At 45.9% G+C, this 18,786-nt stretch overlaps 1 protein-coding gene across 1 annotated transcript; it reads right to left on the bottom strand.

The window, feature by feature from the left end:
• Positions 1-1,778: 1,778 nt before the first annotated feature.
• LOC140076046 (protein kinase C delta type-like) lies at positions 1,779-3,831 on the bottom strand. Its single transcript, XM_072122575.1, has 2 exons — positions 2,215-3,831; positions 1,779-1,948 (listed from the first exon to the last, which is right to left on the bottom strand). The coding sequence occupies exon 1, from the start codon at positions 3,704-3,706 to the stop codon at positions 2,438-2,440; it is 1,269 nt and encodes a 422-aa protein (XP_071978676.1). The 5' UTR covers positions 3,707-3,831; the 3' UTR covers positions 1,779-1,948; positions 2,215-2,437.
• Between the last annotated feature and the right edge of the window lie 14,955 nt (positions 3,832-18,786).

Below are 18,786 nucleotides of genomic sequence, written 5' to 3'. Positions count from 1 at the left end.
ATATATGATATATCTGGGGGTACAGTGTGGTCAGTTGTGGTGTGAGGGGTATATATGATATATCTGGGGGTACAGTGTGGTCAGTTGTGGTGTGAGGGGTATATATATGATATATGTGGGGTACAGTGTGGTCAGTTGTGGTGTGAGGGTTGTATATGATATATGTGGGGGCACAATGTGGTCAGTTGTGGTGTGAGGGGTATATATGATATATGTGGGGTACAGTGTGGTCAGTTGTGTGTGGGGTGTATATGATATAGGTGGGGGGCACAATGTGGTCAGTTGTGGTGTGAAGAGTATATATGATATATGTGGGGGTACAATGTGGTCAGTTGTGGTGTGAGGGGTATATATGATATATGTGGGGGCACAGTGTGGTCAGTTGTGGTGTGAGGGGTATATATGATGTATGTGGGGGGTACAGTGTGGTCAGTTGTGGTGTGAGGGGTATATATGATGTATGTGGGGGGTACAGTGTGGTCAGTTGTGGTGTGAGGGGTATATATGATATATGTGGGGTGCAGTGTGGTCAGTTGTGGTGTGAGGGGTATATATGATATATGTGGGGTACAGTGTGGTCAGTTGTGGTGTGAGGGGTATATATGAGGGTCAGGTGTGAGGAGTATATAGGATGATGCTAATCATGTCGTTTTATAAACCTGCAGAGATGAGTCATGGCTGGAAGAAGTCTCCTGAAGGATCAGATAGAAGGGAAGAGACATCAGGGACGTCACCTGTAAGTCATTATATTACACTGCGGCCTCTGTGCAGGACCGGTATCTACTACTATATGGTCTCTATATGGTCTCTATATGGCGGTAGATACTGGCCTGTGTGTAGGTTATCATATAGTATTGCAGTATCCAGTCACTATGTAGTGGTAATAATCATGATGTAAAGTTATTATTTGGGCTTGTACAGAGGTGTCATTAGTGATATTGCCCGCTGCTCGGAGGTGTGTGTATAATAACAATATGGCGGTAAAGATCATCAGTAAGGGGAGTTTATATTTGGTAATTATTGGTATTTCTGGTCTGTGTATAGAGTCTTGTGCTCATTATCAGGATGTTGGTATTTTACTTTTCTTGTGGTGATGCTGTGTGTCACAGTCTGGAGGGATCATTTGTAAATTGTAGCGCTATTGTTTGGAATATTTGTCTTATGGTAGTTTTAATTGGTAACAGTTTTGTGGTATCATTATTTGGTATGAGTATGGCAGTAGTATATTTTTTGGTTTGTCATGGACTGGAATTGGTTTAGTAACCAGCAGGTAGGAATTTTTGAACCAATCTGAAACTAAAGATTGTTTCTAACATCACTAGACTCTAACTATGTAGTTATGTGTATAACTATGTTGTATGTTACACTCTACAGCATAGTATAACTATGTGGTATCTTTTTGTTTGGGAGGGGGCCCCTCATCGGCTGCCGAGCTGGGGGGCCCCATCCTAAATCATGTGCTCCATGCCTCTGGGACAGGTTTTACCAATTATCTTAATTAAAACTGGTCAAAAACGGATGCGTTTTTTTAATGGACTTCTTAAAAACGGACCAAAAACAGGTTCAAAACGCCACGTATGCATCACCCTGAATCTAAACAAAGGGGGCAACCATTTGTCTTGACTACCTAGTGCACCAAAATACCTTGTCCGGCCCTGGGAGGGGGTTCAGTGCTGATCCCCAGTATCTCATGAACCCCCATAGCCGCAGCATGTCCCCCCTATAACACACACACAGCCGCTCACCACATCAGGAATAATCCAGACATCAGACATGAGTGATGAATAAATAAATGAGAAGCGTTTATTATGATCCAGTATACTCCTAGCAGGAGAGGTTGGGGTGCTGCCGCTGTATGACCGGGGTCTCTCTGCTCCTCCTATTATCATGGCTGCAGACGGCAGGAATCGCGGTGCTGTGAGCGGGAAGAGCCGGAGGATCCCGGAGACTGCAGGAAGACGGAAAGAGAGAAAACTGCATCACTACAAGATTATATGAGGGGACATTACACCCGAAATCCCAGAATCACTATGAAGAGGGACCATTACCACAGGTTACAGGACTATAGTGATGTGCACAGCGCTAACCCTGCTGTGCTCTGTTCTGACATATCATTGTTACTATGGGCAACTACTAATGAGAGACACAGAAGTGCACAAATATACAAGCAGGTAACACAGAATATAAAGCAGTGTACATGATAGAGCACTGTACCTCCATGGTGATGACTGTAGTGATGAAGCCGGGGATGATGAGGTGGCTCCTCATGAAGGCGACGCCATCAATTTATTGGATCAATATTGGGAGTGATGATTAGGGAAGGTGATGATGGGGGATGGTGATGATGAGGGAAGGTGATGATGGGGGTGATAGTGGCGCTGCCTGTGATGACATATGGGGCGCCATATTACACTCGGTGGTCGGAGGTATATAAGATTTAGCTCTCTTGGTGGAGGAGCCAGTCAGGATCTTCATAGGAGAAGTCTTGGATGGTCTGGACTTCAGGATGACAGCGGTCACCTTCTTGGTCCTGTAAGAAGGGCAGGTCGGAGGGCAGGCTGGCGGGAGGGCTGGTGTCCATCCAGGGTAGAAAAGGAGGATCTGTAGCTTTTGCCTCTACTCTCTCCCAGTCTATTTCAGCATAAAATGGGTGCTGGCGTATGTCTCCACAATATCCCAGACGCTTGAGTTGCTGTTTGCTGAGCAGGTTCGTTATTATGTCCTTTGACTCGGTGGTGAAATTGTCTGGGAATCTGGGATCTCCTGCCACAACCACATCCTTAAGTTGCCGCATTGTCCTGCATGTTCCAAATGGGTATTCATTGGTAAGTAGCCGAAACAACAAAACTCCGAACGACCACCAATCGGAAGATGAACCAACGGGGCCACCGGTGATCATTTCTGGGGATTTATAATAGGCGGTTCCAGCACCTCCAAAGATGGTTTTGCCCCTGAACATGTTCTCTACTGCCACTCCGAAATCACATATCCTTATGTGCCCCTGGTGATCGATGGTGATGTTTTTAGTTTTTATGTCCCGATGGATTACGCCAAGCTTGTGCATGTGTTGCAGACCGCAGATGATTTCGGCTGTACACAGGGCGGTGGTCTTGACATCAACGGGTCCCTCTGCCTCCAGTAGTCTCTCGAGGTCGCCACCAGGGAGGAGCTCCATAACCAGAAAGGCAAATGATGGTGTCTGGAAGGTGGCAAATAAGCGGCAAATGTAGGGATTTCCGGCTACGTGCTGCAGCACCCTCTTCTCCAGCTGGATTTTTTCTTTATTGAATTTTTTTAGCACTTTAATGGCCACGTTGCTGTTTTTATCTTTAGCTGATGCCAGGAACACAAAGCCAAAACCTCCTCTGCCAAGTTCTTTGATGAAATTAAAGCGTGCCAGTCCAAGGGGAGCGATGGTGCTTATAGGGGTGGCAGCTCCATTGTCATCCAGCTTACATTTTTTGTTGGCCTCTTCCTCGTCCTCTTCCAGTTTCCTCTTCTGGCCTCCAGAGGAATGGTTGGAGGGAACTTGGTTTTGGTCAGACAGGGACCTGTGGTTTTTAGATCCTCCAGGGTTTGAGGCCTGTCCGCAGATGTTCGGTTCTTCATCACTAATTTTGATGATTTTATTTTTAGGTAGATCGTTCTCTTCCGTCTCCCTCTTCCTCTTCATGTCTTCCCCCTTTTCCCCTGAAGGGGACGACATCTCTGGTGAGATGTGGTGTCACCAAATCTCCTACTCCTCTCCTTCCCCCAGATACCCAATTCCCCAAAAACCCAAAGTCTTTCCAAAAATCGCACTCCTAGGACAAGATCCAACAGGAAACAGATCCAATATGGAGCCTGAGAATGTGTGGCCGCGTTCCGCGTATTTATAGCCTCGTGATGTCATAAGTGCAAGTGATGTCACTATAGAACAACCACTGAGGTGGGGGCTATCATGAGTGTATCACATGTTTCCTGACTCCAGTGATGTCATAGTGGCCACATAAATGTATTTACATTTTTTTTAAAGAGGCAGATAAATATGTGAACCCCTTCTGCAAGTTAAAAGAAAACTATCAGCAGTTTTGTCCCTACAGTTTTGTGATGTGTTAGAACTTTCACACCTTACTGTGTCTCCGCTGTACCAGGATTACATGCGAAATTTAGGGCAATTGATTGGGGTACATGCGAACCAGGTTTTACAGGGTGAATTCGGCGGTGTGAAATAGACCTCAGTACTGTATTGGTCCTGGAGGGCTGTGTTATCACACTTATGTGTCATTTTTAGTAGAAGCATCCTGGATTTATATTCTAGGATTGTCACAACCTACAGGTGTATCCTACTTACTTTTGTGCTGTGTGCAGACCCTAGATGCCCCACATTTATTAAAACTAGTGCAAACTGCGCTAGGTGCAGTTACCAGTGTAGTGTGCAGGGGGCGCCAGATTCAGGATTTCTGGCACATGTTCTTCATGAATCGGGTGCCCCCTACACTGCTCCGACAGAGGAAGAAAGGGGCTCCAATGTTGGAGAGAGGGGCCACAATGTGAGGGGGAGAGGGGAGGGGTAGGAGTACAGAAAGCTTGAGCATTATAAGTTTAGGGAGATAAATAAAAGGGGAGGAGCAAATGTAAAGAAAAATAAAATTAAAGCGCTGGCATTATATGTTGCTGAGGTGCATTAGGGGGCATTATATGGGTCTATACTGGGGTTTGCCACAGGAAGGGGGCATATTATACTATGTGGGGGCATTAAGGTGGATATTATACTATGCTTGTGGATGGGGTAATGGGCATGGTTTAGAAAAAAAACTGTATGTCCAGCTTTTTCTAACCCAAGAGTTGGGAGATATGCAGGCGTTAATGATGGGGATGTTGAGCTGAACCCGGGGCCGGACTGAAACTTCTAATGAATCTTGGAGTCAGGTCTGGAGGACCCTAACCCGCAATTCTGCTCAACGCTGGTTTAAAGTTCTCTCCTTCCAACCCGTAATCATTCATTGTATATTCTGTAACATGAGGAAATAATTAAGGCCCCCAATGATCACACACTTCTAAATGTCTGCTCTGAGAAAATGCTCTAATGGACTCACTAGTCAGCTAGCGGGGAAGTCTAGTCATATCATCTGTTGCTCTGTTAGAGATACATAGGAGTAAGTAAGTGATCTTACCCTTAAACACTGTAAGGCAGTGGTGGCGAACCTATGGCACTGGTGCCAGAGGTGGCACTCGGAGCCATTTCTGTGGGCACTCAGGCCATCTCCCCAGCACACCAGACAGGACTCAAAGAATCTTCATGCAGTACCAAGCAACTTAAAAGATGCTGCTTTCACTCATATATTTAAGTGATACTTACTTCGCTACTTGGGACTGTAGGAAGAGGGAGAATTAGTAGACAGGGACAAATTATCTTTGGAGGACCTTCTGCTGGCCCCACAATTCTGTGTACGGAGGAACACTGGAAAGAAGCTAAATTTATGCAAATTTTCCATCTTGTCCTCAGGAGGCCAATATGATCGAATGTTTTTGAAGAACAGGGAGCAATAAGTTACTGCTTAAATTTTTGGTTCGCACATCGCAATAAATAAGGGGGGTTTTGGTTTGCAGTTTGGGCACTTTGCCTCTAAAAGGTTCGCCATCACTGCTGTAAGGTGTATTTTGTCATTTAGGGAAGTGATCTTTTCCTTAGTGATCACCTCTGGAGAAGTCGCCTAGTGTTCATCTTGTGAATTGCAGCTGTTCGAGGGCTTTGTTTGCACATTACGATTGTTTTCCTTAGATATTGTGGTCAGTGTAGAGCCGCCCAGTAATTACATAGTAGATAAGACTGTGTACATTTAATATTCCCGAATTCTCCCTGATTTATATGTAGAGAACGCAGGGGTGCACCAGCCATGAGGTGAGGTGAGCTTCTTGCCTCAGGCAACAGCTCCTGCAGTGAGAAGGGGGCAGCATCAGGGGTGCAGTCACCTTGTACAAAGCAGGACCTGACGCCTAAAAATAGCTTTTCTTCTCACCAGATGGAAGCATGGGTTTGAGATTTCAGGATTGAGTGGAGGGGGCACTGTTCTGTAGTTTGCCTCAGGTAGCAGAGAGTTTAGGTTAACCCCTGAGTGGATGTCATTTCATGTAATGTGGATACAAGACTGTGATGGGTTGTGGTATAACTAGTGGTAGTTAGGAGCCTTTTCACTGGATTGGGCACTTTTCAATAAACATCTTCCATTAGACATGTCTCTGCATTTATATGTAGCTGTGTCTTTGCCTCCTTTGAGACCTTGAGCCTTTCCCTGTTCTCACCATGCTGCCCCCTGCATATATACACAGCTTCCTCTCTCACTGCTCTACGCCATCCTCATGGCACCTTTCACAATGGGGGTCATTTACTAAGGGCCCGATTTGCGTTTTTGCGACGGGTTACCCGAATTTTTCCGTTTGCGCAGATTTTCCCTGTATTGCCCCAGGATTTTGGCGCACGCGATCGGATTGTGGCGCATCGGCGCCGGCATGCACGCGACGGAAATGGGGGGCGTGGCCATAAAAAAACGGATGGATTCGGAAAAACCGCTGCATTTTTTAAAAAAAAGTGTCGCTCGACGGTGAACTCCAGTGCATTTCGATGCTCTTCAGCGCAGCAGCGACACCTGGTGGACTTCGGAGGAACTGCCTTAGTGAATCGCGGCCGGACCCAAATCCACCGCCTAGAACGCGCCGCTGGATCGCGACTGGACCGGGTAAGTAAATCTGCCCCTATGTCTCTCTCTATCACAGTCCTTCTCACTGACAGAGACCGTTAGGGGTGGGGCAGCAGGAGTCATAACTCTCCTGCTGCAGCTTCTCCTATGCAGCTGAGCTCAGACATGTAAACAAAGAAGCATCTAGAATCTGCACACAGCACAAAAGTTAGTAGCAGGACTGCTGAATCACTTGATGAACATTCAGACAGTAAAGCCACATGGACAACTTAAGTAAAAGTGGCAATCCCCTTTAAAGACTGGTTGCAGGGGGATCAGTGTTGGGTATATAGGAGATCGAGAGTGTGTGAAAAGCTCAGGATTGCAGTTCTTGGACCACCAGGATTTGGGCCTTATGTTTGGGTGGTAAGAGGCTTGTGGCACTTCTTTCTATGACCAAGATGCACTTATAGAAGAAAGATGCCATTAAGCAGTGTAAGGTGGAGATGTCTAGCTATGTGTCATGCATAAAGGAGAGTGCGACACACTTCAGAGAGGTCCTGATGCAGGAGGTCCCTTTGCTGTAGTAGACAGAGGTGTAGAGAATAAGGCCGGTTGCAGACCAATGTGTAAATGGACCCGTATATTGGTCTCATGCCACGGACTGAACACTTTGCATAGGAAAGGAGTCCTTGTATCATACATAACTATGATGCAAGGACTCCCTTTCTGGTGGTTGAATTGCAGCACCTGCACTGTAAGAACTGTTGCACTACTGGTGCTCCAGTTCAACTAGCAGACAGGGAGTCTGTTCAGCCTGTATAAACGGATCTGAATGTTGGTTTCATCCCACGGACTGAACACTTTGTATAGAATCCTTGTATCATACAGAAATATGATGCATGGACGCCTTATCAGGTGGCTGAACTGCAGTGGTGTAAGAACTGTTACAGGAACAGTGCTCCAGGTTGCTTGTTAGACAGGGAGTCCTTGCATCATTTAAAAAATTTTAATGTAAGGACATCTCTCTTATGCAAAGTGTTTGAGTCAGTGGAATCGAACTAAGATAAAAATTCAGTTTCCATGGGCTGAGCGTGTTCGTCTTTGCTAAGAAAGATCGGGAGACGGGTGCAGGTGAGGTGGGGCCCGAACAGTTGGTGTTTTTAGTTTTCAAAGGATTTTATTGGTGGACAGATTATCAAGAGAAGCTGTACAGTCATTCCCCACACAGGGGGACAGAATAATCCATGTATGCTATTATGAAAGCAGAAGATAAAAATATTTTGAACACAGACCTAAAAAAACACCAAAAAAAAAACAGTGGGGGGGGGGGGAGACAATGGGAAGAAAGGGGATGGATGGGAAGGGATTATTACTGTAAAAAACCCTGATAAAAAATCGGGCGACAGCGTCAGTGGCCCCTTTGCAGTGAGCTCACATGGCTGCATTAAAAATTCAGAAAGTAAATCTGTCTCCTGTTCCCTAAAATATTCCCTAGTTTATCATCCCAATCATTTCATGGTTATTTTTCCATTCAACCCCTCATGGTTATTTTATATAAGCAGCCACTATGGATTTATTAGATATAGCCCCCCTCCCCCTTGGAGTCCTTATGTACAGCCTTATGTGGCCCCCCAGCAGCCCTGGGCCCCGGTACTTGACCAGATATGCCCAGTGCTGGTACCGACACTCATGGCCGGCGCCAGCACCCGGCTTACCCGGGCAAGTGCCGGTGCCGCAGGGGTCCCAGAGGGGCCCACGGCACAAACTGGCAGCATAAGTAAGCTCAATTACATCGGCATACTTCGCCGATGTAATTGAGAGAAGCGCCGTACTCACAGGGGGCGGCACCGCAAGTGGACCCTCACACAACATAAGTGCATCAGCGCGGCCGATGTATTTCTGCCGCGTAGCGTCTAATACTGTGCAGGACGCAGCCGACATGATGACGTCACGCCGCCAGCGTCCCTGCTGCTGCACGGTAGACACTGTTGTCACTTGGAAGATGTAGAAGATGTGTGCAACGCTTCAGGTAAGTTAGCGTTTATTATTATTATCTGGTCACTTTTAATGTGTTTTTTATGAATTCATGGAGCCTGTTGGTGGGGTATATTAATTAATGGAGCCTGGGGGGGGGGGGGGGTATATTAATTAATGAAGGGTGGTGTGTGTGGGGGGGGGGTTGTATATTAATTAATGGAGCCTGGTGGGCGGGTGTATTTAAATGAATGGAGCCTGAAGGGGGGGTGTATATTAATTACTAGAGCCTGGGTGGGGGGTGGGGGTGTATAATAACAAATGAAGCCTGGGGTGGGGGTGGGGTGTATATTAATTAATGGAGCCGGGAGGGGGGGGTGTATATTAATAATGGAGCCTGGAGGGTATATTTATTACTGTATTCTGGCTGGGGAGGGGTGTATATTAATTAATGGAGCCTGACTGGGGGTTGTATATTAATATTGGTATCTTAAGGTTCTGCGTTTTTAATGCCACCACATGAGTTCACTGCTAAGGGGCCCAGTGAGGCACTGTCGCCCAGGGGCCCACTGAAACCTGGAGCCGGCCCTGCCGACACTGGTTCCTCTACCAAATGGAGTAACAGTGTTGTTTTTTAATGAAAGTTCCCCTCCATTCATCTCAGGGCAGTAGATGCGCCATCACAATACAACACTACGGTCTCCCATATTCCGGGCCTCTCCGCATCTGATGTTTGGAGTAACAGGACACAGTTACGGAAATCTACTATATCAGATCCCAAGTCTGCTCAAGGGCTGAGAATAGCAGAAGACTTGTTCTGCGCGCAGTGAATAATCCTCTTTTAGCGGCAGTCCTGGTCCGGAGCCTGCCAGTGCCTGTGAGCGAGTAGTTGAAGTTTTGCTTGGTGGCAGGTGCTCATGAGATGCTGAAGATATCTAATGCGGCCGTGTGAGGGTCTTTCTCACACAGATAGATATTCCGGCTCTTCATTAGGCTCCGCTCACTAAGAAGAGCCGGTTCTTCTGGCTCCTGAACGGTTCCCTATTAAATATATAATAGGGAGCCACAGGCCAGTCAGGCGCCCCGCACCACTACACTTTTAACCGATATTATCAGGTTAAAGGGGGCGTGGTGACCCGTTTAGGGGCGGGGTTTAGTGAGCCATCAGCTCACTGGTGAGAGCCGGCTCTGGTTGTTCACGCAAATGAGCCGTCTCTTTGTGCCGGCTCGTTCGCAAACAACCCATCACCAATAGATCTAAATAATCTGTCAATGGCAGGGGCAGTTTGGCCATCCGATGGTTCAGGGGCCGGTGGAGCAGGAGGGAGAGTAGCACAATGGGGCAGATTTACTTACCCGGTCCATTCGCGATCCAGCGGCGAGTTCTCTGCGGTGGCAATTAAGGGAAAATCATCGCAAATCGGAAAGATTCGGGTAATACGACCGGAAAAAGCGAATCGGGCCCTTAGTAAATGAACCCCAATGTGCACAGGAGCTGTGCTGCACCCTGTGCTCCCTCTCCTGTCACTCCAGGCCTGGCAGAGAACTGTTTGAAAAGGTGTTAAAAGAAGTGCATTATTTTTGGAGGTCCTCCTGCTGGACCCAGCATTCTTCCTAAACAGAGAGACCCTGGAGAGAAACTACAATGATGGTCTAAATTTGCCCACCTTCTTTCAACTGTATTGGTGGCCTCAGGGGGCCGATACAGTTAAAGAAGTGGAAGAACAGGTAACAATAAGTAACTGTTTAAAAGGCACATCAGGGGAAATAAGTGGATTTTGGTCGTAGTTTGGTCACTCGTTCTCTAAAAGGTTCGCCATCACTGGTATAGGGGATGGGGTGTCATTTGTATATATTGATGCAGCCACTGTATGGGGCTGTTATTACTGTTATTTATGTTTACAGCCACTGCAAGGGAGGGGTGGGAGTGGGGTAAAATTTATATATAGACACTGTATAGATTGGAGGGGGTGTAATTTATATATAAAGCCAGCCAGTGTGTATGAAGCCCCTGTATAGTGGAAAAGGGCAGTATATAGAGGACAGTGGGGAGTGTTGAGGTGTAGATCATGTATAGAGGATGGGGGGTGAGGTGTAGTACATGTATAGAGGATGGGGGGTGAGGTGTAGTACATGTATAGAGGATGGGGGGTGAGGTGTAGATCATGTATAGAGGATGGGGGGTGAGGTGTAGTACATGTATAGAGGATGGGGGTGAGGTGTAGATCATGTATAGAGGATGGGGGTGAGGTGTAGATCATGTATAGAGGATGGGGGTGAGGTGTAGATCATGTATAGAGGATGGGGGGTGAGGTGTAGTACATGTATAGAGGATGGGGGTGAGATGTAGTACATGTATAGAGGATGGGGGGTGAGGTGTATATCATGTATAGAGGATGGGGGTGAGGTGTAGTACATGTATAGAGGATGGGGGTGATGTGTAGATCATGTATAGAGGGTGGGGGTGAGGTGTAGTACATGTATAGAGGATGGGGGGGTGATGTGTAGATCATGTATAGAGGGTGGGGGTGAGGTGTAGTACATGTATAGAGGATGGGGGTGAGGTGTAGTACATGTATAGAGGATGGGGGGGGTGAGGTGTAGTACATGTATAGAGGATGGGGGTGAGGTGTAGTACATGTATAGAGGATGGGGGGTGAGGTGTAGTACATGTATAGAGGATGGGGGGTGAGGTGTAGTACATGTATAGAGGATGGGGTGAGGTGTAGTACATGTATAGAGGATGGGGGGTGAGGTGTACTACATGTATAGAGGATGGATGGGGGGTGAGGTTCAAGCTGTGCCCCTTGATGTATTCGGCAGAGCAGCGCAGGGTCCGCGGGGTTAATTCAGAGGCGGGCACCTCCCTCTCCCTCACTGCAGCAGCCTCCTCCTCCTCCATGTGTGAAAGGGAGGGGAGGAGACTGTCTGCCTACAGCCAATCCCGGGGCTGGATGTAGCAGCGTGGGAGATTCAGACAGAGGAGACCAGAGAGCTGCATACTCTGGAGACATCCAGCACCTGAGGAGAAGGAGTCTGGAATCAGCCAGAGCCAAGTGCTCACTCCCCCCAGTGTCTCCTCACACTCTGCCTTAACCCCTGAGTGTCTTGTGTGCAGCTATGAAGCTCTCCTGAAACTCCTCTGCATCATCCCCTCATATCTTCACTCAACACTGCATTTCTACATTAATGTGAGGTTCTGCAGCAGCTTGACACATAATAGCTAGGACCCAAGATAATGGGGCAGATTTACTTACCCGGCCCATTCGCGATCCAGCGGCGCGGTGGATTCGGTGCAACCGGGATTCACTAAGGTAGTTCCTCCACCGTCCACCAGGTGGCGCTGCTGCGCTGAAGTCCGCCGAGGTCCGCCGGAATGCACTGAAATTCACCGGCCTATACCTGGTGAAGGTAAATGCAATTTTCGCAACACACTTTTTTTTTTAAATGCAGCGGTTTTTCCAAATCCGTCTGGTTTTTGTTCGGCCACGCCCCCCAATTTCCGTCATATGCATGCCGGCGCCGATGCGGCAAAATCCGATCACGTACACCAAAATTCCGTGGCAATACAGGGAAAATCGGCGCAAATCGGAAATATTCGAGTAACACGTCGGGAAAACTTGAATCTGGCCCTTAGTAAATGACCCCCAATTTGTGTGCACAGCCCCATTAGGTGCAGATTTTTCAGTCTTGCGGGACACAGCAGCCGCTACACAAAGCTGGTGCAAACACGTTATAAATACATGTACAAACTTTAAAGATGTTCTATCCAGTGCAAAGTCCCCAGAAAACTGGTGCAGATACTTTAATAAATGTGTATTATACTGTTCTGCAGCGGTTGGCGTCTGTATGGGGATGTCCCAGATATCGGATATCTGATATCAGTGTCCCTGTATGGCGGTATTATTCAGGCATGATGCAGTGGTAATGGTAGTGATGTGGAGGTATTATTCAGTCATGATGCAGGGGTAATGGTAGTGGTGTGGTGGTATTATTCAGTCATGATGCAGGGGTAATGATAGTGGTGTGGTGGTATTATTCAGTCATGATGCAGTGGTAATAGTAGTAGTGTGGTGGTATTATTCAGTCATGATGCAGGGTAATGGTAGTGGTGTGGTGGTATTATTCAGTCATGATGCAGTGGTAATGGTAGTGATGTGGAGGTATTATTCAGTCATGATGCACTGGTAATGGTAGTGGTGTGATGGTATTATTCAGTCATGATGCAGGGGTAATGGTAGTGGTGTGACGGTATTATTCAGTCATGATGCAGGGGTAATGATAGTGGTGTGGTGGTATTATTCAGTCATGATGCAGTGGTAATGGTAGTAGTGTGGTGGTATTATTCAGTCATGATGCAGGGTAATGGTAGTGGTGTGATGGTATTATTCAGTCATGATGCAGTGGTAATGGTAGCAGTGTGGTGGTATTATTCAGTCATGATGCAGTGGTAATGGTAGCGGTGTGGAGGTATTATTCAGTCATGATGCAGGGGTAATGGTAACGGTGTGGTGGTATTATTCAGTCATGATGCAGTGGTAATGGTAGTGGTGTGGTGGTATTATTCAGTCATGATGCAGTGGTAATGGTAGTGGTGTGGAGGTATTATTCAGTCATGATGCAGGGGTAATGATAGTGGTGTGGTGGTATTATTCAGTCATGATGCAGTGGTAATTGTAGTGGTGTGGTAGTATTATTCAGTCATGATGCAGGGGTAATGGTAGTGGTGTGGTGGTATTATTCAGTCATGATGCAGGGTAATGGTAGTGGTGTGATGGTATTATTCAGCCATGATGCAGTGGTAATGGTAGTGCTGTGGTGGTATTATTCAGACATGATGTAGTGGTAATGGTAGTGGTGTGACGGTATTATTCAGTCATGATGTAGTGGTAATGGTAGTGCTGTGGTGGTATTATTCAGTCATGATGCAGTGGTAATGGTAGTAGTGTGGTGGTATTATTCAGTCATGATGCAGGGTAATGGTAGTGGTGTGATGGTATTATTCAGTCATGATGCAGTGGTAATGGTAGCAGTGTGGTGGTATTATTCAGTCATGATGCAGTGGTAATGGTAGCGGTGTGGAGGTATTATTCAGTCATGATGCAGGGGTAATGGTAACGGTGTGGTGGTATTATTCAGTCATGATGCAGTGGTAATGGTAGTGGTGTGGTGGTATTATTCAGTCATGATGCAGTGGTAATGGTAGTGGTGTGGAGGTATTATTCAGTCATGATGCAGGGGTAATGATAGTGGTGTGGTGGTATTATTCAGTCATGATGCAGTGGTAATTGTAGTGGTGTGGTAGTATTATTCAGTCATGATGCAGGGGTAATGGTAGTGGTGTGGTGGTATTATTCAGTCATGATGCAGGGTAATGGTAGTGGTGTGATGGTATTATTCAGCCATGATGCAGTGGTAATGGTAGTGCTGTGGTGGTATTATTCAGACATGATGTAGTGGTAATGGTAGTGGTGTGGTGGTATTATTCAGTCATGATGCAGGGGTAATGGTAGTGGTGTGGTGGTATTTTTCAGTCATGATGCAGTGGTAATGGTAGTGGTGTGGTGGTATTATTCAGTCATGATGCAGTGGTAATGGTAGTGGTGTGGTGGTATTATTCAGTCATGATGCAGGGGTAATGGTAGTGGTGTGGTGGTATTATTCAGTCATGATGCAGGGGTAATGGTAGTGGTGTGGTGGTATTATTCAGTCATGATGCAGTGGTAATGGTAGTTGTGTTGTGGTATTATTCAGTCATGATGCAGGGGTAATGGTAGTTGTGTGGTGGTATTATTCAGTCATGATGCAGGGGTAATGGTAGTGGTGTGGTGGTATTATTCAGTCATGATGCAGTGGTAATGGTAGTGGTGTGGTGGTATTATTCAGTCATGATGCAGGGGTAATGGTAGTGGTGTGGTGGTATTATTCAGTCATGATGCAGTGGTAATGGTAGTGGTGTGGCGGTATTATTCAGTCATGATCCAGGGGTAATGGTAGTGGTGTGGTGGTATTATTCAGTCATGATGCAGGGGTAATGGTAGTGGTGTGTTGGTATTATTCAGTCATGATGCAGGGGTAATGGTAGTGGTGTGTTGGTATTATTCAGTCATGATGCAGTGGTAATGGTAGTGGTGTGGCGGTATTATTCAGTCATGATGCAGGGGTAATGGTAGTGGTGTGGTGGTATTATTCAGTCATGATGCAGTGGTAATGGTAGCGGTGTGGTGGTATTATTCAGTCATGATGCAGTGGTAATGGTAGTGGTGTGGTAGTATTATTCAGTCATGATGCAGTGGTAATGGTAGTGGTGTGGTGGTATTATTCAGTCATGATGCAGGGGTAATGGTAGTGGTGTGGTGGTATTATTCAGTCATGATGCAGTGGTAATGGTAGTGGTGTGGCGGTATTATTCAGTCATGATGCAGGGGTAATGGTAGTTGTGTGGTGGTATTATACAGTCATGATGCAGGGGTAATGGTAGCGGTGTGGTGGTATTATTCAGTCATGATGCAGTGGTAATGGTAGTGGTGTGGTGGTATTATTCAGTCATGATGCAGTGGTATTGGTAGTGGTGTGGTGGTATTATTCAGTCATGATGGAGTGGTAATGGTAGCGGTGTGGTGGTATTATTCAGTCATGGTGCAGTGGTAATGGTAGTGGTGTGGTGGTATTATTCAGTCATGATGCAGTGGTAATGGTAGTGGTGTGGTGATATTATTCAATCATGATGCAGTGGTAATGGTAGTGGTGTGGCGGTATTATTCAGACATGATGCAGTGGTAATGGTAGTGGTGTGGTGATATTATTCAATCATGATGCAGTGGTAATTGTAGTGGTGTGGTAGTATTATTCAGTCATGATGCAGTGGTAATGGTAGTGGTGTGGTGGTATTATTCAGTCATGATGCAGTGGTAATAGTAGTGGTGTGGTGATATTATTCAGTCATGATGCAGTGGTAATTGTAGTGGTGTGGTAGTATTATTCAGTCATGATGCAGTGGTAATGGTAGTGGTGTGGTGGTATTATTCAGTCATGGTGCAGTGGTAATGGTAGTGGTGTGGTGGTATTATTCAGTCATGATGCAGTGGTAATGGTAGTGGTGTGATGGTATTATTCAGTCATGATGCGGTGGTAATGGTAGCGGTGTGGTGGTATTATTCAGTCATGATGCAGTGGTAATGGTAGCGGTGTGGGGGTATTATTCAGTCATGATGCAGGGGTAATAGTAGTGGTGTGGTGGTATTATTCAGTCATGATGCAGTGGTAATGGTAGTGGTGTGGTGGTATTATTCAGTCATGATGCAGTGGTAATGGTAGCGGTGTGGTGGTATTATTCAGTCATGGTGCAGTGGTAGTGGTGTGGTGGTATTATTCAGTCATGATGCAGTGGTAATTGTAGTGGTGTGGTAGTATTATTCAGTCATGATGCAGTGGTAATGGTAGTGGTGTGGTGGTATTATTCAGTCATGATGCAGTGGTAGTGGTGTGGTGGTATTATTCAGTCATGATGCAGTGGTAATTGTAGTGGTGTGGTAGTATTATTCAGTCATGATGCAGTGGTAATGGTAGTGGTGTGGTGGTATTATTCAGTCATGATGCAGGGGTAATGGTAGTGGTGTGGTGGTATTATTCAGTCATGATGCAGTGGTAATGGTAGTGGTGTGGCGGTATTATTCAGTCATGATGCAGGGGTAATGGTAGTTGTGTGGTGGTATTATTCAGTCATGATGCAGGGGTAATGGTAGCGGTGTGGTGGTATTATTCAGTCATGGTGCAGTGGTAATGGTAGTGGTGTGGTGGTATTATTCAGTCATGATGCAGTGGTAATGATAGTGATGTGGCGGTATTATTCAGTCATGGTGCAGTGGTAATGGTAGTGGTGTGGTGGTATTATTCAGTCATGATGCAGTGGTAATGATAGTGATGTGGTGATATTATTCAGTCATGATGCAGGGGTAATGGTAGTGGTGTGGTGGTATTATTCAGTCATGATGCAGGGGTAATGATAGTGGTGTGGTGGTATTATTCAGTCATGATGCAGTGGTAATGGTAGCGATGTGATGGTATTATTCAGTCATGATGCAGTGGTAATGGTAGTGGTGTGGCGGTATTATTCAGTCATGGTGCAGTGGTAATGGTAGTGGTGTGGTGGTATTATTCAGTCATGATGCAGTGGTAATGATAGTGGTGTGGTGATATTATTCAGTCATGATGCAGTGGTAATGGTAGTGGTGTGGTGGTATTATTCAGTCATGATGCAGTGGTAGTGGTGTGGTGGTATTATTCAGTCATGATGCAGTGGTAATTGTAGTGGTGTGGTAGTATTATTCAGTCATGATGCAGTGGTAATGGTAGTGGTGTGGTGGTATTATTCAGTCATGATGCAGGGGTAATGGTAGTGGTGTGGTGGTATTATTCAGTCATGATGCAGTGGTAATGGTAGTGGTGTGGCGGTATTATTCAGTCATGATGCAGGGGTAATGGTAGTTGTGTGGTGGTATTATTCAGTCATGATGCAGGGGTAATGGTAGCGGTGTGGTGGTATTATTCAGTCATGGTGCAGTGGTAATGGTAGTGGTGTGGTGGTATTATTCAGTCATGATGCAGTGGTAATGATAGTGATGTGGTGATATTATTCAGTCATGATGCAGGGGTAATGGTAGTGGTGTGGTGGTATTATTCAATCATGATGCAGTGGTAATGGTAGTGGTGTGGCGGTATTATTCAGACATGATGCAGTGGTAATGGTAGTGGTGTGGTGATATTATTCAATCATGATGCAGTGGTAATTGTAGTGGTGTGGTAGTATTATTCAGTCATGATGCAGTGGTAATGGTAGTGGTGTGGTGGTATTATTCAGTCATGATGCAGTGGTAATAGTAGTGGTGTGGTGATATTATTCAGTCATGATGCAGTGGTAATTGTAGTGGTGTGGTAGTATTATTCAGTCATGATGCAGTGGTAATGGTAGTGGTGTGGTGGTATTATTCAGTCATGATGCAGTGGTAGTGGTGTGATGGTATTATTCAGTCATGATGCAGGGGTAATGGTAGTGGTGTGGTGGTATTATTTAGTCATGATGCATTGGTAATGGTAGTGGTGTGGCGGTATTATTCAGTCATGATGCAGGGGTAATGGTAGTTGTGTGGTGGTATTATTCAGTCATGATGCAGGGGTAATGGTAGCGGTGTGGTGGTATTATTCAGTCATGATGCAGTGGTAATGGTAGTGGTGGTATTATTCAGTCATAATGCAGTGGTAATGGTAGTGGTGTGGTGGTATTATTCAGTCATGATGCAGTGGTAATGGTAGTGGTGTGGCGGTATTATTCAGACATGATGCACTGGTAATGGTGGTGGTGTGATGGTATTATTCAGTCATGATGCAGTGGTAATGATGGTGATGTGGTGGTATTATTCAGTCATGATGCAGTGGTAATGGTAGTGGTGTGATGGTATTATTCAGTCATGATGCGGTGGTAATGGTAGCGGTGTGGTGGTATTATTCAGTCATGATGCAGTGGTAATGGTAGCGGTGTGGGGGTATTATTCAGTCATGATGCAGGGGTAATAGTAGTGGTGTGGTGGTATTATTCAGTCATGATGCAGTGGTAATGGTAGTGGTGTGGTGGTATTATTCAGTCATGATGCAGTGGTAATGGTAGCGGTGTGGTGGTATTATTCAGTCATGGTGCAGTGGTAGTGGTGTGGTGGTATTATTCAGTCATGATGCAGTGGTAATTGTAGTGGTGTGGTAGTATTATTCAGTCATGATGCAGTGGTAATGGTAGTGGTGTGGTGGTATTATTCAGTCATGATGCAGTGGTAGTGGTGTGGTGGTATTATTCAGTCATGATGCAGTGGTAATTGTAGTGGTGTGGTAGTATTATTCAGTCATGATGCAGTGGTAATGGTAGTGGTGTGGTGGTATTATTCAGTCATGATGCAGGGGTAATGGTAGTGGTGTGGTGGTATTATTCAGTCATGATGCAGTGGTAATGGTAGTGGTGTGGCGGTATTATTCAGTCATGATGCAGGGGTAATGGTAGTTGTGTGGTGGTATTATTCAGTCATGATGCAGGGGTAATGGTAGCGGTGTGGTGGTATTATTCAGTCATGGTGCAGTGGTAATGGTAGTGGTGTGGTGGTAT

The sequence above is a fragment of the Engystomops pustulosus genome, chromosome 8 (genome assembly GCF_040894005.1).
Source record: "Engystomops pustulosus chromosome 8, aEngPut4.maternal, whole genome shotgun sequence".
NCBI lineage: Eukaryota > Metazoa > Chordata > Amphibia > Anura > Leptodactylidae > Engystomops > Engystomops pustulosus.
This window is presented reverse-complemented; position numbering and strand designations above follow the sequence as displayed.